The following is a 19,915-nucleotide window of genomic DNA, read 5'->3' as shown; positions in this document are numbered from 1 at the left end:
CATGCCTGTAATGCCAGCACTTTGGGAGGCTGAGGCCAGCAGATCACTTGAGGTCAGGAGTTCGAGACCAGCCTGGCCAACAGCGTGAATTCCCATCTCTACTAAAAATACAAAAGTATTAGCCAGGCATGATGGTGCATGCCTGTGATCTCGGCTACTTGGGAGGCTGAGGCAGGAGAATTGCTTGAACCCAGGAGGCGGAGGTTGCAGTGAGCCGAGATCACGCCACTACACTCCAGCCTGGGCAACAGAGCAAGGCTCCGTCTCAAAAAAAAAAAAAAAGAAATAAATAAATAAATAAAAAGACACATTAGACTGGAGGCTGGGGAGGGGTTACTTTCATTTCTGTAGAATTCAGAGACAATCTATGCTTTTCTGCTTGGGTTCTCAGTGCTAAATCTGGTGCTGATGTGGCTGCTCCCCAGAGCAATTGCTCCTCAGACACAGATGATGCAATCAGTTGCAGCCATCATTTACCTTCAACTTCCTTTGTGCCAAGCATGAAACAGGTGACATGCGTTGTCTGCTTCTGGTCTCCCAACTCTGAGGTGGCCACGCTTCCATTTTACCCTGGAGGAAACCGAAGTTTAGGGAGGCTCACTGGCCCGGGGTCCCCACAGCAGCCTGGCTCTGGGTCTGACTCCCTTCAGCTTTAACTGGGAATGATAGCAACACCTGATGTTTATTAAGCGCCTGACATACGGAACTGTCATTCTTCACCACAGTGTCATAGGGGCACTCTCAGGCAGCCCTCTCCCCTGTCCCATTTTAATGGTGGCCGCTCATTCCTAGGGCCATTTGAGAAGGGCCTGGATAGAGGAAGGCCCCTGAGCCGTGCATCTGCCACTTTTTGGCAGGGGGAGAACCTGTGCCATATGTCCTGCACAGGGATGTCTTACTCGGGCTTTCTAACCACACGCCCCTCAATAAACACAGCCCATCTGAATACTGAGCCACATTCCCTCCCAGGTGACAAGCCATTCCTCTGAAAACTACACTTGCCTTCAGGCCCCGAGGGCCCCATTTAGTGCTCTGTATAGGTTAGCATTTCAGCTAAGTGAATGGTGAATCCCGATTGTAATAATCATCTAGTAGTGTTTTAATTAGGCCTCTGGCCTGGCTACGCATGGTTTTTCATTTTTCCTCCTACGAAGTTTGGATGAATCCAGCCAAAGAAACCCTGCTACCCTGACCAGCAGCTCAAAGTGTGTCCCTCCTGCCTTGCATGTTTTCGGAGGTGTGTCTTACCCACTTCCCAGGAGGTGGGAGCAGGCCAATGTTGTGTGCCCCTGTCAGTAATTACCACTGGGGGCTCAGGGAGTGAGGTGTTCTTAACAGGACAGTATAGATTTGCCTAGGCAAATTCCCCATCACAGCCGGCCAGCCTGTCCTTACCTCCTCTTCTCTCCCTTTCTTTCCTTCATTCACTACCTTTTTCCTTCTCTTTTACTCTCCAAACAGAGAGTGAATATTCTATTGTCCTCTCCCTTCTCCCCGCTCTCCTTTCAGCTGCCTCCTACTCCCTCTGTGTTTTTCAAATTCCCAAATACTTCTTCCCTCTCCCCTCCCCTTTTCCTCCTGATTTATTTCCCATTAATCATTTCTAACACACATCTGCTCAGGCCCTAGAAGGATCCCTTGGCTCCCTCTCACAGCTGGGCTGGTTACAATAATCAGGGGGTCTTTCATCTTTCACAGCCTCCTAGGTCTCCTCTCTACCAGCTCCTCCTCCTCTGCATTCCCGCAAAGACCAGCCTCTCTGCACCCTGGCTTCCTTCTGCCCTTCTGGCTCCGCACAACAGACTCCCCAAGGCCAAATGGCTTGTGGGTGAACGCAGCCCTGCAGTGGACTTTTACAGGTGGTGTTGGCAGTGATGGCAATGGCTGCGCACAGAAGTCGGCATGAGAACCCTGCCACGATCAAATAAATGAGATCACCCCCTCCCTTTTCATTCCCGCACCCCTCTTGCTGCAATGTGGGATCCATCTCCCAGTAAGAGTACCCCTTGCCATTCGGTGTAACATGATTTTACCAAGATTAAAATTGGGGAACATGTAATTACAGCTTGTGTAATTTCTAAGCATTCTATTTGTGCTGCCCAAAAAACAGTAGGGATCCAGGGAGCGTGCTTAGTTTCGGGTATGACTGATACTGCCTGGAAGTGGAGTCTGCTGTCTTCTCTATTGGGCAAGATACAGGATCGTGATAGCTATTTCCTTCTGTTTGAAGAGCTCCTTTGAAATCACCTCTCCCCATCTTGGGTTCTCAGGTCGTCTCAAGGCGTCGGTCAGCGCGGCAGAGTCGGGAATCTGCCATCCTAGAGCAATACGCCCTGAGTGACAGGCCTGACAACGGGAGTGATGAATTGGGACTGGAAAAGTGGTGCTGGGAGCCAGGCAGTGACACCAGCGCGCCTCCACTGGCCGCCGAGCGCATGGAGAAGTGGGCTCCCCAGAGGCCCGCGCCCAGAGGACCAACTTCGCCTCCGGAAAAGCGGCCGATCCGGAACTTGGATGTCAGGACTATGACTACGTAAAATCTCTGCCCAAGGCAAAGCTAGCAATGCACACTTTATCAGAAAGGCGCAGGGAGTCGGGAAGGGTATTGTTATTTTTAATTAAAAGTTTTTATCCCGAAATTTCCCTGGGGAAAGCTAGTGCTTTTTCCCCGGAGTGAGAAGGATTGGGGGGGGGGCGGAGGAGTTGTGCCGCCGAGCAGCGGTTAGAGAGAGATCCCCCCGAGCAGCGGTTTGAAAGAGATCCCCCCGTCCAGGGACACCCGCCTCGCCCGTGATCTCGGTCCCTCCTCATAGCAGCTGGGCGCGGTACAGTGAGGAACTTTACGACCCTCAGCAGGACACGGTGAGAAGCCTGAAACACACCAGACACCGAGCCTCTAACGCAGGGTGCAGGCACAGCGCGCATAGCCTGGGGTCCCGCGCTTGGTCGCCGACCATGTCACTCCAGAAGGGAGACAAACTTGCAGGCTTCAGAGAGGACGGGCTGAAAGTAGTTGGAGCTGCCTACGCCGCGTCCCGAGAACAGTGGGTGCCTCCGAGGCTCGGACGCTTCCAAGTGAACACACCAAGGGGAGGCCAAGTAGGGGAAGGAGAGCGGGGCCGAGGAGGGCCCGAGCAGCTCCGGAGAAGGACCCGGGCTCCCGAGGCGAGGCTCGCCCCCAGGCGGCCTCTGGGAGAGGCTTGGACTCCAGCGCCCCGGAGCCCGCGCCGTGCGATCCCTCCCACCCCCCACCCCACCCCACCTCGGACACACACGGCTGGCGGGGTGACAGCCCCCGCCAGCATCACCCGCTCTCCCCCCCCCCCCCCCCAGTGGTGAGAAGGGAGAGAGGAGAGAGAACGGCCGGAAAGGAGGACGGGGAACAGAGCTCAGGATCCCGGAGAAGTCCCGTCCCAGGAGGGACCCCAGGGCGAGGAAGGCCCAGTCGGGGGGAGGGGAGGAACCCTGGGAGCGGCCGAGGCCGAGGCGGCGCCGCCGCGCGGCGCGGCCCCTTTAAGGCTCTCCCCGCCCACCGACGGAGCCGGCCTCCGCCCGCCGCTCTCTCCGCCCTGGGGTCCCGGCGAGAGCTGCGATTGGGCGGGCGCGGCGATCCCTTTGAAGTGTGGCTGCCGATCGCGGCTATTTGACGTGCGGCTCGCGGAAGGCGAAGGTTTTTGTGTTACTAGCCCGGGCCAGCGGCGGTGGCGGCGGCGGCGGCGTCGGTGGAGGAGGGGAGGCGGCGAGGAGGCGCAGCGCCCGCTGCACCGCGATCGACGCTGCGGAGCGAGCCCACCCGCCCCGGGAGCTCGCCTCCCCGGTGCTCCCCCGCCCTCCCCGCCCCCCCAGCGGCGCTGCCTCCTCCAAATGAGCGATTCGCCCGCTGGATCTAACCCAAGGACACCCGAAAGCAGCGGCAGCGGCAGCGGCGGCGGCGGGAAGAGGCCGGCGGTGCCGGCAGCGGTGTCCCTCTTGCCACCGGCGGACCCCCTGCGCCAGGCGAACCGGCTCCCGATCAGGGTCCTGAAGATGCTGAGCGCTCACACCGGTCACCTCCTGCACCCGGAGTACCTGCAGCCGCTGTCCTCCACTCCCGTCAGCCCCATTGAGGTCAGTCCCCGGCCGCTGCCCCGCGGCGCCGGCCCCATTCCTCCCACCGCGGCCAGGACCCTGACCCAGCTCCCTGCGCCCCGGGGCCCGGTGCGACGCCCAAGTCTTGTCACGCCGACGGGCTGAGTGATGAGGGGCAGAAAACCGAGGGATCAGAGCCCACCAGGGCCTCCCCAGGCTTCCCCGTGGAAGGATCTCCTTCCACGCTCGCCCTTCGGAGCTCCGTGTTTTCTCTCGGATTGGATTTGCTCCTGGAGTCCCCTCTGGGTCCTTTACTTTTCCTCTGATCCCCAGTTTTCAGCCAGGAGGTGATCTCTGCTGGGCCTTCCCCGCCCCCCACGCCGGGCTGTTTTCTTTGAAGCTCTGGCTGCCCGGGTCCCACTCCGCCTCTATCCCAGCCAGTGAGGGTGCACGGCGCCCGGGCGCTCCCGATCCCGGGTCTTTCTTCCTGCCTCTTCCCTGGGTGCCCTCCCCGGGAGGGAGGTGCTACGGAGAGAGCGCCAACTGCAGCCCCTCCTTTAGAATCCGCGCTCCCCGCTCCTACACCGCTGCGCCATTGCCAGAAACCCGTCCCAAGCGAAGTTCCCCCAAACTAAAGGAATAAGTTTTTTTCCTGGGCCTGGAAGAGGGGGACATTAGAGGGAAGTGGCGAGTCACAGCCCCGACTCCAGAGACGTCACCTTCTCCGGCAGAGGTCCTGGGTGAACCCCTTCCGCAGGGCCTGCGGCGCACCCCGGGACCCAGCGGCAGTGTGGGCGCAGTTCCGCCAGATGCCGCACCCGGCCCGGCCCTCGCTCGCAGACCCTCTCCCCAGGCCCGCCCCGCCCCGTGGCGCCGCCGCCCAGCTCCCCCGGCGCCCCCGCTCGCCCCGCAGGCCTCTGGGTCTCACTCCTTCTCCCTCCCCCTGCTGCTGTCTCCCACAGCTGGACGCCAAGAAGAGTCCCTTGGCGCTGCTGGCCCAGACCTGCTCGCAGATCGGCAAGCCGGACCCGCCGCCCTCCTCCAAGCTCAACTCGGTGGCGGCGGCGGCGGCCAACGGGCTGGGAGCGGAGAAGGACCCCGGCCGCTCAGCCCCGGGCGCCGCCTCTGCAGCCGCGGCCCTGAAGCAGCTGGGGGACTCCCCGGCCGAGGACAAGTCCAGCTTCAAGCCCTACTCCAAGGGCTCCGGCGGCGGCGACTCCCGCAAAGATAGCGGCTCCTCCTCGGTGTCTTCCACCTCCTCCTCGTCCTCCTCGTCCCCGGGAGACAAGGCGGGCTTCAGGGTCCCCAGCGCCGCCTGCCCACCCTTTCCCCCGCATGGAGCGCCGGTCTCCGCGTCCTCGTCCTCGTCGTCGCCCGGCGGCTCCCGCGGCGGCTCCCCGCACCACTCTGACTGCAAGAACGGCGGCGGGGTTGGCGGCGGGGAGCTGGACAAGAAAGACCAGGAGCCCAAGCCCAGCCCGGAGCCGGCAGCCGTGAGCCGCGGCAGCGGTGGGGAGCCCGGGGCGCACGGTGGCGCTGAGTCCGGGGCCTCCGGGCGCAAGTCCGAGCCGCCCTCGGCGCTGGTGGGGGCCGGCCACGTGGCGCCGGTGTCTCCCTACAAGCCGGGCCATTCGGTGTTCCCGCTGCCGCCTTCCAGCATTGGCTACCACGGCTCCATTGTGGGTGCCTACGCCGGCTACCCGTCTCAGTTCGTGCCTGGCCTGGATCCTAGCAAGTCCGGCCTCGTGGGAGGCCAGCTGTCTGGGGGCCTAGGCCTGCCGCCGGGCAAGCCCCCCAGCTCCAGCCCGCTCACCGGAGCCTCCCCGCCCTCCTTCCTGCAGGGATTATGCCGCGACCCCTATTGCCTGGGAGGTTACCACAGCGCCTCGCACCTCGGCGGCTCCAGCTGCTCCACCTGCAGTGCGCACGACCCAGCCGGGCCCAGCCTGAAGGCGGGGGGCTACCCGCTGGTGTACCCCGGGCACCCGCTGCAGCCCGCCGCGCTGTCGTCCAGCGCCGCCCAGGCCGCGCTCCCCGGCCACCCTCTCTACACCTACGGCTTCATGCTGCAGAACGAACCACTGCCGCACAGCTGCAACTGGGTGGCGGCCAGCGGGCCGTGCGACAAGCGCTTCGCCACCTCGGAGGAGCTGCTCAGCCACCTACGGACCCACACGGCCCTGCCGGGAGCCGAGAAACTTCTGGCCGCCTACCCCGGGGCCTCGGGCCTGGGCAGCGCCGCCGCCGCCGCTGCCGCCGCCGCCTCCTGCCATCTGCACCTCCCCCCGCCGGCCGCCCCCGGCAGCCCCGGGTCGCTGTCCTTGCGGAGTCCACACACTTTGGGGCTAAGCCGGTACCACCCCTATGGCAAGAGCCACTTATCCACAGCGGGGGGCCTGGCCGTGCCGTCCCTCCCCACAGCCGGACCCTACTACTCGCCATACGCGCTGTATGGACAGAGACTAGCTTCAGCCTCGGCGCTGGGATACCAGTAACTACAGCTCTTTCCTCCACCCCAGCCCCCTCACCCTCCTCCCTCTCCCTCCCCTCTCCCCACCTGCCGTCGCCGCTGCAACCTCCACTACTGCTTGACCCTGCCGGGATTCCTCACCCAACCCTTCCCCCACCGGACTGTGTATTTATTTACTATAATGTTAGCTTACAAGCTGGGAATATAAGTGCATTAACGGCCCACATGAGTCAGTGGTATGCAAAAAGTCTGTGTTCCCCCAAATAATAATATTAATCCCACAAATAACGACATGATCCCCGCCCCTCTTCCTTTCTGTTATTTTCTTTTTCTTAGATGTAAGTTTTACATTTTTTATTCCTTTTCCTCTTTTTTTGGTTTTTGATTGGTTTGGTTTTAGGGAGAGGAGGGAGAGTTGGGGTCTTTGGGTTCTTCTAGACGTTTTGTTTTCCCTTCCTGGGGAGTTTCTTGCATGAGTCTTAACTTAAAACTACGTTTCCCCCTTCTCTTTTTCCCTCTTCCCCCTTCATTCCCTCTTGTTTCCTTCCATTTCATGTTCTGTTTTTGTTTTTTTGTTGTTGTTTTGTTTTGTTTTGTTTCCTTTGTTGTACAAGTAACAGAGAGGAGATTTTTTTTGTAACTCATTTTGGGGGTGGAGGGAGCCACCTGGGTGGCAGGGGCCCTGGAGCTCTATTGACCTAGTACACTGCTCCGGGACTCCTCCCCCGCCACCCTCCACGCATAGGGTCCTTGGTCTGGACCCTGCCCCCCAAACGTAGGGCCTTGCTCCCCCACCTTGCTCTGAGCACGGAGAGTCCTGACCCCACCAGCAGGCTCGCCCCCAGAGAGGCCCAAGTGGTCTCACAGAGCCTTGCCGTCTACCGTCACCTTCCAGACTCCCGCCCCTAACACCCAGTGGCCACAGTGCGCCTGTCGGGGCACCTGGAGCGCTCACCTGGTTGAATTCAAAGTCCCAGAAGGCCCTGCTGGCGTGAAGCCGGCCCCTTACATTTTGCGAAGTGCTTTATAGTCCTTGTTTTTCTCTCCCTCGTGGGGGCAACGACCCCACCCCTGGCGGTAGGGGTGGGGTGGGTGACTCTCGCTAGATCCCTCCAAAGCAGACCGGTGGCGATGTCAGCGGACGTCACGAGCTCGTTAGCTGCGTTCGGGGAAGCTTGGGGCGTCAGGGAGCGCTCGAATCACGGCAGCCCCCGCCCTCTCCTAGGCCTGGCCCGGCAGAGCACCCCAGAGTAGACCCCGCAGCGACTGGGGTCTTCTCCCCACTCCTCCCTCCTTCTGGTCTGATGCGGCAGCGCGGGGGCTGCGGGGCCTGTTTGAGACGAACAGAGCTCTCCCTTGGTAAGACTTATTTTGTTAATAAATGGAATACTTGGCTATATTCACACCGTGGTGTGCTTCTGTCTTGCCTCGCCCACACTCTTACTTCCAGACACCTAAGCAGATGCCCTTTTTTTATTCTTGTTTAAAACGCCTTATGGTTTCCTTCTGTGATTTCCGTTCAAGGACGAGTTTAATGCCTTTCCTCAAGAAATGGCGGAGAAAAAACAAAACTTCTGCCAACGCATTACAAATAACATAAAACCACCTTTTAATTTTTTTCCCCCAGTTGGTTATGTAGCTCCTAGCCTCACTTCAAAGGCCTTGACATTTCCTGGGGCCAGGGTGGAGGGCGTGTGTAAAAGTGGATTTTCCTCTGGGCCCAGATGCGAGGTGCTAAGGGGGCTAAGAAGGGACCCCAGTACCCCAGCACCAAGGGCTCCGGCAGAAACTCCTGCAGCGCAGTCCTGGAGCCCGGCGGCCTGGCAGGCAGAGACGACATGCCTTTGGCGCCACCTGGTGGCAGGAAGATGAGCAACAGGCCTCGGAGAGAAGCCGCAGCCGGCACCAGCCCCGACGGCACCTTGGTTCTTCCATCCTATGAACGCGAAGGATTCCTACCTGCTGTTTCTGCGGGGCATTTCCTCTCTCCTGACCGCAGGGTAAAGGCATCTGTTGAGAGGGTTGCTTCTCAAGGCTTGGGGTCTCCCTTCCGCCATCGCTGGGTTGTCGATCTGGGTCATCTGTGCCCCGGAAACTTTTCGAAGCGGGGTTTGGGTTTTGCTGAGAAGATGGCACTTTTCGAAACGGGGTTTGGGTTTTGCTGAGAAGATGCCACGATGATTCAGGACCTTGAAGCCACTCTCAGTCCGGAGGAGTCGGGCCCCTGGGACTGACTCGTCCTTTTTCTTGAGTTCGCACGACTGACACTGGCCTCTGCATCCTCCGGCAAGAAAGGGTGGGTGCTGTTTACCGACGTGTTGGCCAGGATGCCTGCCCCCTATGCCAAAGACAGGCCCTGCGCGAGTGTCCAAGGTGGGAGGAGAGAAGGGACAGCTCCGGCAGGCCGAGCCACGTGCAGCCCAATGCAGACTCGCTGCCCTACCCCCAGCAGCGAGAGCGGGGTACGCCCGCCAAGGCCCGGCCGCTCAGGCTCCGGCTGCCAGACGCCAAGACCCTGCTCCATCCAGCCCCGGCGCACACTCCTTGCGCATGGGCCTGGGCGCGCAGGGTCACTTGGACGCGCTGCAAAACCGCCTCCTGCGCCTCTTCCTGGCCATGCTCCTCGTGGGATCTGCCTTTGGGGTTGTGCCGTTTGCTTTTTCTGTAAGGATGCGACTTTGGAGTTCGTGCTCCGAAAGGTGCATGCTTTTGAAACGTCTGTGGCCCAAGGTCAAGTGCGGAGCGTAGGGTGGGGCCGCTTTCTCTACGCTGTTTTTGGTTGTCCACAAACTCGACGACAGACCGGGCGGGGTGTGTGGTGGGGGAATCTGGCAAAAGGAAAGGGATCCTGGGCTGCTCCTACCACTGGGCCCTGGGAAACCCGAATTAGAGAAAGTGCCCTGAGACCAGATCAGAGTCTTCCTGGGAAACCAGGATTATCCAATTTCTCGGGATTCAATCTGGCCCGAATCTTTAAAAGAACTAAATGTAGCAACTCGTGGCCTTATTGTTTTTCTGTTGTTTTGTTCGTTATTATTTCTTTGTCATCTTCCCTTCCTCTGAAGGCCCCTCTTTCCTTCAGAGACCCACCCCCTCACCATGTTTTTTAATGCCTGCTAAAAATGATGGAAATGGCTCCCTCTGTAGGGCGACTTAAACTTTTCTTTCTTACACTTCAAGTCTTCAGACCTCCCTATCTAAAAACCAAAGGGCTCCTCTTGTTGGGAGGAAGGAAGGAAGGGATGTAGTATCTCCCCCAACCAGCAAATTCCTTATACCAAAAGAAACTGTTCTAAAAGGTGTTTGGCTTATACCATAGGTGTGAGAATGCAATTAGAGAACTCCTTAGACTACAGAGTTTCCCCCATAAAATTATTGGTGGCCTTTGGTGACTGGGAAGTTCACTGCTGGGCCTGGTTGGAATAGGCTGCCCCCAACTACCATTGTGGCCGCAAAAGGCAGGTCATGTAGTCTGGAGTGTCCAGTTCTACTCTGAGAAGAGGGCTCTCTCCACCTAAGAAATGTGACAATTTTAATAAGCTGATGAAAAGTTTGTTACTTTCAATAGCTTAATTCCCATTAAACAAAGTTGCCATCTTAATGGAGGTGGTGCTCCCCTATCCAGTGCTTATTTGCACAATTAATACCTCCAGCAACCCTTTATTTGAGGGTTACCTCCACCTTCCATTTCTCCACCTCCTTCTCTTCCCAGCGCTCCTCCGCCTTTCTCCTAATCTCTCCCAGGCGCCAGAAATGGGGCCCGTGTTCCCAAAGCACCAGGAAGGGTGGAAGCCACAGGGCTGGAACTTGAGACACTGGACGTTCCTGGCTCCAGGTCCTATTTTCACACCTCTTGCCTGGTTATTTTTGTGGCCTTGTGGCAGCCATGGGAGGAAGGGAGGAGAAGAAAGGGGAAAGACTCACCCTCAGATATAGGCTGGACTCAAAGAAAACGTGTGGTGTTAAGTTTTTAACTTCCCAACTGTACACCCGCAAACCCATCTCCTAAGAAATTCACAGCCCAAGTGGGAGGTGTGGGGCCCTTCTCCATCTTTCTGCAGCCATAATTGCTCTGCCCTACCTAGCGTACCGTGATTGTATCTCTGGGTATATGAACTAACTCGCTCCTGATGTATGTCTGGGTTACGGTGGAATTCATCTTACAATAATCCTGTGGCTCTACACTTTATTAATCATTCTGTAGGGGAAGCTGCACTCCAGTTTTCTGTTTGATTTGATTTCATTCATCCTGTCTTTTTGCAAAATAGATGGTTGAGTGCATCCGATAATGTATGGTTTAATTTGGAGCACTATGGGTTTGAATTACCATTTTCATAATGTGCTGTGCATTAATGTGTTACATCATTTATAAAGAGGAATGTGCCGGGTTTCAAACTTTCTCCTGAAAGCCAAAGTCACCTAAAGGAAACAAAGCCAAATCACATCAACCCATCTTCTTACCTCCCTGCCAGAGAGCCTCCTGCCTCCGCAACCCCAGTTCAATCTGCCAAAGCTCATAAAACCCAACATGAAGGCTTTGTATTCACAGAATGCAGGTGGGTGTCGAGGTTTGGGGGGAACTTTGCACATGGCTGCCCAGGAGCCGTCAATGGCAGTACAAAGCTCCCCCTCATTATTGCATAACAACAGCTTTGCAGCCAACCCGATTTTCATTTTTTTTTTCGGAGACCTCCAGTGGATGGCTCTTCGTCGACCCTAATCCCAGCACTCCCTTCCCAATGGCTGTAATAACACCAGCTGTCTGTTACTCAAACTCTGACTGAGGAGGAAAAAGCACTGATTATCCAAATACAGTCATTAAAGGGGAAATGTGTTTTTAGGACTGTCAGAGTGATTAATGAGGGCTAGCCGTCTTTGCAAATGCACTTGTTTAGTCTAACTGGCAGCTTCTATTTTCCTATTGATTTATTGCAGCCGTTGCCGGGCCTTGGTGTGTGCGAAGTCAGGGCACTTCACAACTGCGCCCTGTTTAAACAGGAAAAGCATGCACCATTTTGTCCAGGAGGGAGGGAACAGCCTAAAGTCTATCCCTTCAGTTCAGTCTCCAGTGGCCCAGACCAACAAAGAAGACATTAAAAACCTGCAGCCCGGAGAGGGAAGGAAACTGCTTCTCCTGGGTCGTCCCCGGTCACTTGGTTCCAAGGTCAGTGGAGACACACCATGGTCCCTGGACAAAGCCCGCCCTATTGTGACACTCAGCATGCCCACATTTTCTCCGACAGTCCCCCCAAACCAGCTGTCAGCCCCTGAGTCCAAGTTCAGGAAAGGCCCCCAGCAGAGGGAAAGGCAGAAGAGGGAAATGCTGACGCTAGGTAAGGGGAAAAACATAAGCAGAGCCACCCCTGGAGTCCAGGGTAAGGCAGAGGGGTCATTGCAGTAAATTGATAGACCAACAGCTGGTTTCCACCTTTACAAAGAGAAGAAGGTGGAGTGACCTCTATTGCAGAGAGTGATACCGACTTCTTTCCACTTGTACATTTCATGTTTTGACAAAAGATGTAGCTAATGACCAAAATTGAGAAATGGCAGCTTGAAAATAGAGTCCTAACTATTTGAGGATTTCACTTTCAGGTGGCCATCATCAAAGCAAACAGAATTTACAGAATTCCTGTTAGGTGCCCAGCACAATGCTGGATACCATAAGATGCAGAAGAAAACTCAGACAAACTTCCTGCCCCATTGAGCTGGGGGAGACAAGATGCACCCGTGAGACAGGGAGCAAGATTGCATTATACATAACTGCATTTCTGCTGATCTGAGAAAGTGCTAAATCATTCTGTGCAGACAGCGGAGAAGAGGATAGGATATAATAAGGTGCTAATTGTGCAGATCAGATGGTCGTGCCAGCCACAGGAGCTGGAGAAAGGAGAGCTCACTGGGGCTGATATAGGGAACCTGGGCCTCCCCAATTCCTCCTAAGCCCGTGCTCTTTTGAAGATGGGTGAGGTTCTCATTCTATAGTGATGAGAAGGTTGAGCCCCCGAGCCAGTAATTTCCATTTCTAGAGCAGATCAAGGAACAGACTTAATTAAGGCTATATAAACACATCTGAATTTTCTTCTACCCACTCTCTCCCTAATCAGCTTATTCCTTCCCAACAGCATTCCCGGCATGGAAATGGTTGATATGTCTTCCTAAATGAAAAATACCTTTCCAGGTTTTCCTGGGATAGTGGCATATCACCAGCATTATTAACACTTCCTAAAACAGAAAAAGCTGCTAGCAGATTTAGATTACATATGAACTGGGGTGCCTTTTTCTTAAGAGAATATAATTTGAACCTGTTGGCTGAGAGAAGAGGAAGAGACTATATATATATATCTTTTTTCTTTTCCAAGACGGGGTCTTGCTCTGTTGCCCAGGCTGTAGTGCAGTGGTGCAATCTCTGCTCACTGCAGTCTCCGCCTCCCAGGTTCAAGCAATTCTCCTGCCTCAGCCTCCCGAGTAGCTGGGATTACAGGTGCACATCACCACTCCTGGCTAATTTTTGTATTTTTAGTAGAGACAAGGTTTCACCATGTTGGCCAGGCTGGTCTCAAACTCCTGACCTCATGATCTGCCCACCTCGGCCTCCCAAAGTGCTGGGATTACAGGCATGAACCACTGTGCCCGCCTGGAAGTGACCATATTTTATGAACTTCAAAATGGAGACAAATGGTATACGTGTACTTTGATGAGCTTTAGGGCTCTCCTGGAAAGTCCAGAACATCTAGTCACTATGCACGTAGTAGAAAGGGCATTGAAACGAGTCAGAGAATCTAGATTTTGTTCTGGTTTCAAAACCTAATTGTCGTGTTTCTTTGAAGAAGTCACTTAGTCTCTCTGAACCTATTTTCCCATTTCTGAAATCAAGTCGTTGGGCCCTATAATCTTTAAGGCCTTTCTAACTGGAAGAGTCTATGATCATCTAAAATTATGATGGTGAGAGTTGCTTAGGATGCTCTGTCTTTGACCCTCATCAAATGCGACTCTAAATTTCCTATCAGAACAGCAAACAGGGAAGACCCAGGAAAAGAAGGCTCATGATTTCGCCTCAGCAATGAGTGGGTAGGGGGTGTATATTTATACAAAGAGAGAGACATGGTCTCACTCTGTTGCCCAGGCTGGAGTGCAGTGGCTCAATCTCAGCTCACTGCAACCTCCACCCTGGGGCTCAAGCAATCCTCCTGTGTCAGCCTCTGAGTAGCTAGAACTACAGGTGCATACCACCATGCCTGGCTAATTTTTTGTTGTTGTTGTAATTTTTGTAGAGACAGTGTTTCGCCCTGTTGTCCAGGCTAACCTTGAACTCCTGAGCTCAAACAATCTGCCCGCATCAGCCTCCCAAAGTGGTGGGATTACAGGCATGAGCCACCGTGCCCAGCCAGAACACAAGAAGAATATTGCAATGTGGATTTTTTCACCCAGAGAACTGACTCCAACAAAGTGAATTATTAAATTTTTATTTAATTTGATGCAATGCTGTGTATAGGGTGATGTAGGGATTTCAGAAACTATGTCAGAATGCTTAAGTGGGTTAGGAATTATTTAAAATAATTTTGAGACTGCTGTGAGGTTAAATCAAGGTCTACAAAAAGAATCAGATTTTTCATAGCCTACAGCCAGTAGCTTTTGAAAAATGGGGGAGAAGGAAGGAAGGAAGGAAGGAAGGAAGGAAGGAAGGAAGGAAGGAAGGAAGGAAGGAAGGAAGGAAGGAAGGAAGGAAGACAAGAAAGCAGGAAAACAAGAAAAAAGAAATGGAAAGCAGACAAAAATTATACCACAGTTGGGGAACTTCTGCTCTGAATGGGCAGTGGGTATCTCCACAGCTCTTTGGAACACAAAATAAAATGACTCTTCTGGAGTTCCAATCAGAGCCAAATTGTAGAATGAAAACAGCAATTTGGAGAATTCCCTTGCATGTCCCTTATCCTGTTTGCTCTCCTGGGTGTGTTGTATGTGCATGCATGGTGTGAGCTATAATGTGGGCTTGTAGTCAGTTCACACAGGAATCAGTGTGGCTGTGCTCTTCCTGCTTCAAACATGGGCACCACCAAAAATACAGAAAGGATAGGTCAGGCCCACCCTAGGGCATCTCAGGAAGCATCATTTTGTGTGTACCATGGCACAGTTAAATATACGAATATATACTGAACATTTAATTCTTACAACAAACCTTCAGTTTCTCTTTATATGAAAACTAAAATTTACAGAGGTTAAGTAAATTGCCCAAGCCTGGGCGCAGTGTCTCATGCCTGTAATCCCAGTACTTTGGGAGAACGAGGCAGGCGGATCACCTGAGGTCAGGAGTTCGAGACCAGCTTGGCCAATGTGTTGAAACGCTGTCTCTACTAAAAACACAAAAATTAGCCGGGCGTAGTGGCACACGCCTGTAATCCCAGCTACTCAGGAGGCTGAGGCAGGAAAATCACTTGAACCAAGGAGGCAGAGGTTGCAGTGAGCCAAGATTGCGCCACTGCACTCCAGCCTGGGTGACAGAACAAGACTGTCTCAAAAAAAAAAAAATGCCCAAGATCTCACAGTTAAAGAGCATGAAGCCAGGATTCTATTATGGTTCTGACTCTAAAACTCTTTACACTTAGCCAAGCAGCTTCAGACTTTGTATGTTGGTGGGCCTGGATGCTATGGATAGATAGAATAAGGGGGCCTGCCCCTGGAAAGTTCTGGCTGTGCCTGTGTGTGTTGGGACAAGTTGACTATGTACAATTCAAAAGAAATTGGTCCTTTCCCAAACAAGAGCTGAAATGCTGGTCAGTGCAGTGGGTTTGACTCATTCAGTAAACATTACAGAGCACCCACTACCTACTAAGTATTTTGGTCTGCTCTGGGAATTCAAAAGATGGAGGAGATACTGGCCTTGCCACAAGGAGTTTACAGTCAAATGGGAGATAGGTGTATAAACTAAGATATCACATTATATCCTAGCCCACACTGGCCAGGCACATTGGCTCACACCTGTAATCCCAACACTTTGGGAGACTGAGGTGGATGAATCACTTGAGGCCAGGAGTTTGAGACCAGCCTGAAAAACATGCCAAAACCCCATTTCTACAAAAAATGCAAAATTAGAGAGGCTTGGTGGTACTCGCCTGTGGTCACAGCAACTCAAGTGGGAGAATCACCTGAGCCCAGGGAGGTCAAGGCTGTAGTTTGCCATGATTGTGCCACTGCACTCCAGCCTGGGCAACAGAGCAAGACCCTGTCTCTAAAAAAAAAAAAAAAAGAGAGAGAGAGATAATGTGCTAAGGACTATTAATGCCATTGCAGTAATCAGGAGTATAGGCTAGGTTATACAGTGGTAACAAATTAACACACAAAGTTCAGTGGCTTAACACAAAAAAGGCCTCTTTGTTTTTTGTTTTTGTTTTTTCACTTACACTGTGTATCCATTGTGGATTGACAGGGACCTCTATCAGTCAGGGTTCAACCAGAGAAGCAGAAGCAGTAATATATGGAGACATTTATTTCAAGGTGTTTGCTTAGGCAATCGCAGCTAGCTAAGTGAGTTGGAAATCTATAGGGCAGCAGACAGGAAGGGAAGATCACAAGCCAGCATCACAAGACACCCTGATGGCTTGAGTCATGTGGAGTCTCTTAGAGCAAGGAAGGCCTAAGCCCCCTTTTAAAGGACTTGCTTCATTAGGTCAGGCCCACCCTAGATCATTTCTCTTTTGATCAACTTAAAGTCAACTGATTAGGGACTTCAATCACATTTGCAAAATTCCTTCACAGAAGCACCCGGATTCTCGTTTGATTTGGTAACTGGGGACTGGAGTTCAGCCTAACCAAACTGATGCATCAGAAAGCATCAACTGTGTCACATAATTAATCAGGCCCACTGACTGGCAGAGGAACACCCACAGAGGAAGAGCCAGAGCGTCTCACACGAACAATTACATGTTGCAGGCCAAAAATGACATATGTCACCTCTGCTCATAATCTTCTAGCCAGCACTGGTCCCACAGCCCTTCTTAACTGCAGGGGTGGCACACTGCTTCTCCCCAGTGCCCAGAGGAGGAGGAGGCCTGGAGGTGAGTCCACCCCAGCTGTTGTCTCAGAAGCTTCGATACTGCCCTGTCTGTGGACATTTTACTCTCCTCCACTCTCCTTCCCAGACCTTACCAAACAGAAGCCCCTTCCAAACCCACTAAACCCTACCTACCTGGAGAAAACTTAAAAGCTTACATCTGAAATTGCAGGAAACACAAGTGCATCTGAGGATGGAATGCTCTAGCCAGACGAGGCTGGCTCCACTAAGGTTAGGACAGAAGGCTCAGGCCTGTGAGACCCTGAAGTTCACAGATATTTGTGACCTTCTGCATACTTTGTAGTACTGAGACCTCCACCTGGTGGCCGGCAAAGGACCACCTATTTGAGCATGGAAGCAGCATATTGACAAGCCCTCCTAACGAGAAGGATAGGCACCTTTGATGTACTGGACTCTAACATCTTGCATCTGTGAAACTTACAAAAAGCAGAGGATTGATACAAAGTGATAATGATCCATGGTCACAGACAAACAAGAGCTGTCAATATAATGCTGCTGTAAGTTCAAATGAAGAAGTCTGAGCATCGCAGACCAGATATGAGCCTTTTTCTTTCTCTAACATTTATTGAGCACTTGCTGTGTGCCAGGCACTGTGCTGAGCACTTTGCATAGAAGCTTTCCTTGAATCCTGGCAGCAACTCTCTGCAACAAGTCTATTGTTGGATGTATCTTGCCTAAGGCCACAAAACCAGTAAGCAGTAGAGGCAAGATGCCTCCTAAGGCTATCTGGTTATAAAAACCTGTCTACCTGTGGCCAGGGCCACGCTCCACATACTATTGTGCAGGCGATGCCCCACAGGACAGCATCTGGCTAAGGGAACAATTGGGGGCTCCACAGACACTGGGCCTGGGACTGCATGAGCCTGGGAGGGGGCCTTCTTCTAAATCTTCCAAAGGTGCCACGTGGCTGGGGGTAGGATAGGGGGAGTCCCGCTAACCTCTGGCCCTCTCTTCTAAAGACCATAGATCAGAAAGGAGCCCTTCAATCCCCTGACTGCAGGCTCACCTCCTGATGGTCACAGTTGAGCCTTACAGTAAGTATATACTTGTGGAATGCTAATTGTCAATCAAGAGCAGTTCTGAAGAACCTATTATATGTGCTAAATGCTATTGGAGGACGGGAGATACACAGGACATGCCTCAAACATCAAACTGTTTATAATCAATGGAGAAACCCGTACAAGCTCATACTAGTTATGCAAAGTAAAGTACAATCACAAGTGACGGGGACCCACAAAAAGTATAAGGTGTTCAGAGCACCCTTGGAGCTGGAAGGGCTCATCATTCACTCAGCCTCAGAGGAGAAAGGAGAGGCCTTCGAGGCCAGCGGGGCAGCCAGAGCCAGGCCCAAGGCGGGAGAGTGCAAGCTGTATTGGGGGACACCTCTCCCACTCATACAAACCAGCTTCTGTGTGCAGAGAGCACAAAGGTGCCCTAAGCATAACTTAAGGAATTCAGGTCTTCAGGGCCACATGCAGAGGTGCAGCCACCCAGCAACCTGGCCATAGAAGGGGCAACAGCCTCACTGCAGAGAAGGGGCACAATTCAGAGCCTGCCACAGAGAAAAGTAAGGCTCTCTGCACAGGTAGCATGGGGCCTGCAATTGAAACCTGTGTCATGCTTGCTGGTCCGACTCCCCTAGTCCCGGCCACTCACCGTGGGCTCCCCTGTCCCCAGGGCCCACACTCCTGGCTCTGTGACTCCTTCAGGGCACACAGCACAGAGAGGAGGTCTCAGGAGGCTCATGATGGTCACACTAACAGGTGGGGCCTTCGCTCCCATCCCCTCTTGATACTCACCTGCTACGCCTGACCCCGCTCCTTTCTTTGAAAGTATTGGAGAAGAAAATGATCTTAGACAGAATCTTTCTTGGCACCTCTTGCCCCTCACCATAATCTTCCCCTTCCTGCCCCTTCCCCAATGCCATTCTTCCGCCAACACACACACACACACACACACACACACACACACGTTCCCTCTCACTCTCACCTCCCTTCCTTCCCCCACCCCTTCCCCTCCATTTGTTTCAATGAACAGCCCCTTTTATCTATTCTGTAGGTACAAATGAAGCTGTCAAATTTGATCAGGCGCTTGATATGACAGGCTGTGGGAGTCAGGACCCCTTGAACAGAGTGGGCCTTGTCTGTCACAGTCCGCCTGACACTTCCCATAATGCCCAGACTGATGAGATTCTGAGTAGGGCCCAGCACATTTTCAACTCTATTTTGGGTGAAAACCCTTCTTGAAAGATCTTGAAAGGAGCTGGCAGTTCAGCCGCCCGGATGATTAATGAGGGTTGGCTCTGCGGGATGGATTTCTCCTGGTGCCAACAGCCAGCCTCCAAACAGGCTAGAACGTGTTGTCGTGGACTTCCCCAGCGCTTCCCCACATGGTGACACCCCCCAAAAAACTTTTCCCATTCCCCAGGCCGCCCCTCACCTCCACCACAGCCCCTCTGGCTGTGCATCTCCCATGGCCCTCTCTTGTGTTTCTGAAGTGGAGCAGCCTTTGCATATGGAAAAAGTTAAGCATCACGGCTGAGTGAGGCCTGGCTAAGTGAGCCAGGACTGCCAGAAATCTGTGCAGAGTGGCGGGGCGCTGAGGGAGGGTGGAGAAGGAACAGAAGGGGACAGTGACCCAGGCTCTCCTTCAGTGTGCGTCCCATGCCCTGATGGTCAGGGACAGGCCTCTCTGCTTTCTCTCTATGCAACTCAGGAGCTCTAGGGACAGAAACCATGGAGTGTCTAAGGCCCCAAAGGGATACAGCATCAAAATCCCTGTTTTTCACTTACCCCACAGTATTTCTCAAGGAGACGCTCTTGATATTTGGGCAAGACACTTCTTTATTGAGCAGGACCCTTCTGTGCAGGGTAGAAGGTTTAGCATCCTTAGTCTCAAGACACCAATTCCTTGTAATGCCTCTCAACCATGAGGACCATCAGAATAATCCAGACACCCTTGGCGGTGGCACCAGCCTGGGTTGAGAGTCACTATTAGGGTGAAGAGCCTCCCTCGCCCCCACGAACCTTGAGAGCTACGCCCACTTCTGTGTCTCCTTCCACTCTCATTTACACCCCTCAAGCCCACTCAGCAGGGAGAGCACTTTGAAAGAGGGGTAAGGAGATGAGGGTGTTCTCCCATGCACCCCTTTTTTTTTGAGGCCATCTAGCTGTGTCACCCAGGCTGCAATGCAGCGGCCCAATCTCAGCTCACTGCAGCCTCCACCTCCTGGGTTCAAGCAATTCTCCTGCCTCAGCCTCCCAAGTAGCTGGGATTACAGGCATGCGCCACTATGCCTGGCTAATTTT

At 53.6% G+C, this 19,915-nt stretch overlaps 2 protein-coding genes across 2 annotated transcripts in view; both read left to right on the top strand.

Moving 5' to 3' along the window:
* ERLIN2 (ER lipid raft associated 2) overlaps positions 1-19,915 on the top strand; it is a 372,918-nt gene that overhangs the window by 305,511 nt on the left and 47,492 nt on the right. The gene's annotated exons all lie outside the window — the stretch shown is intronic.
* On the top strand, positions 3,670-7,943 carry ZNF703 (zinc finger protein 703). Its single transcript, XM_050801324.1, has 2 exons — positions 3,670-4,107; positions 5,031-7,943. Exons 1-2 carry the CDS (start codon positions 3,865-3,867, stop codon positions 6,561-6,563), a joined length of 1,776 nt encoding a protein of 591 aa, XP_050657281.1. The 5' UTR covers positions 3,670-3,864; the 3' UTR covers positions 6,564-7,943.

The sequence above is a fragment of the Macaca thibetana genome, chromosome 8 (genome assembly GCF_024542745.1).
Source record: "Macaca thibetana thibetana isolate TM-01 chromosome 8, ASM2454274v1, whole genome shotgun sequence".
NCBI lineage: Eukaryota > Metazoa > Chordata > Mammalia > Primates > Cercopithecidae > Macaca > Macaca thibetana.
This window is presented reverse-complemented; position numbering and strand designations above follow the sequence as displayed.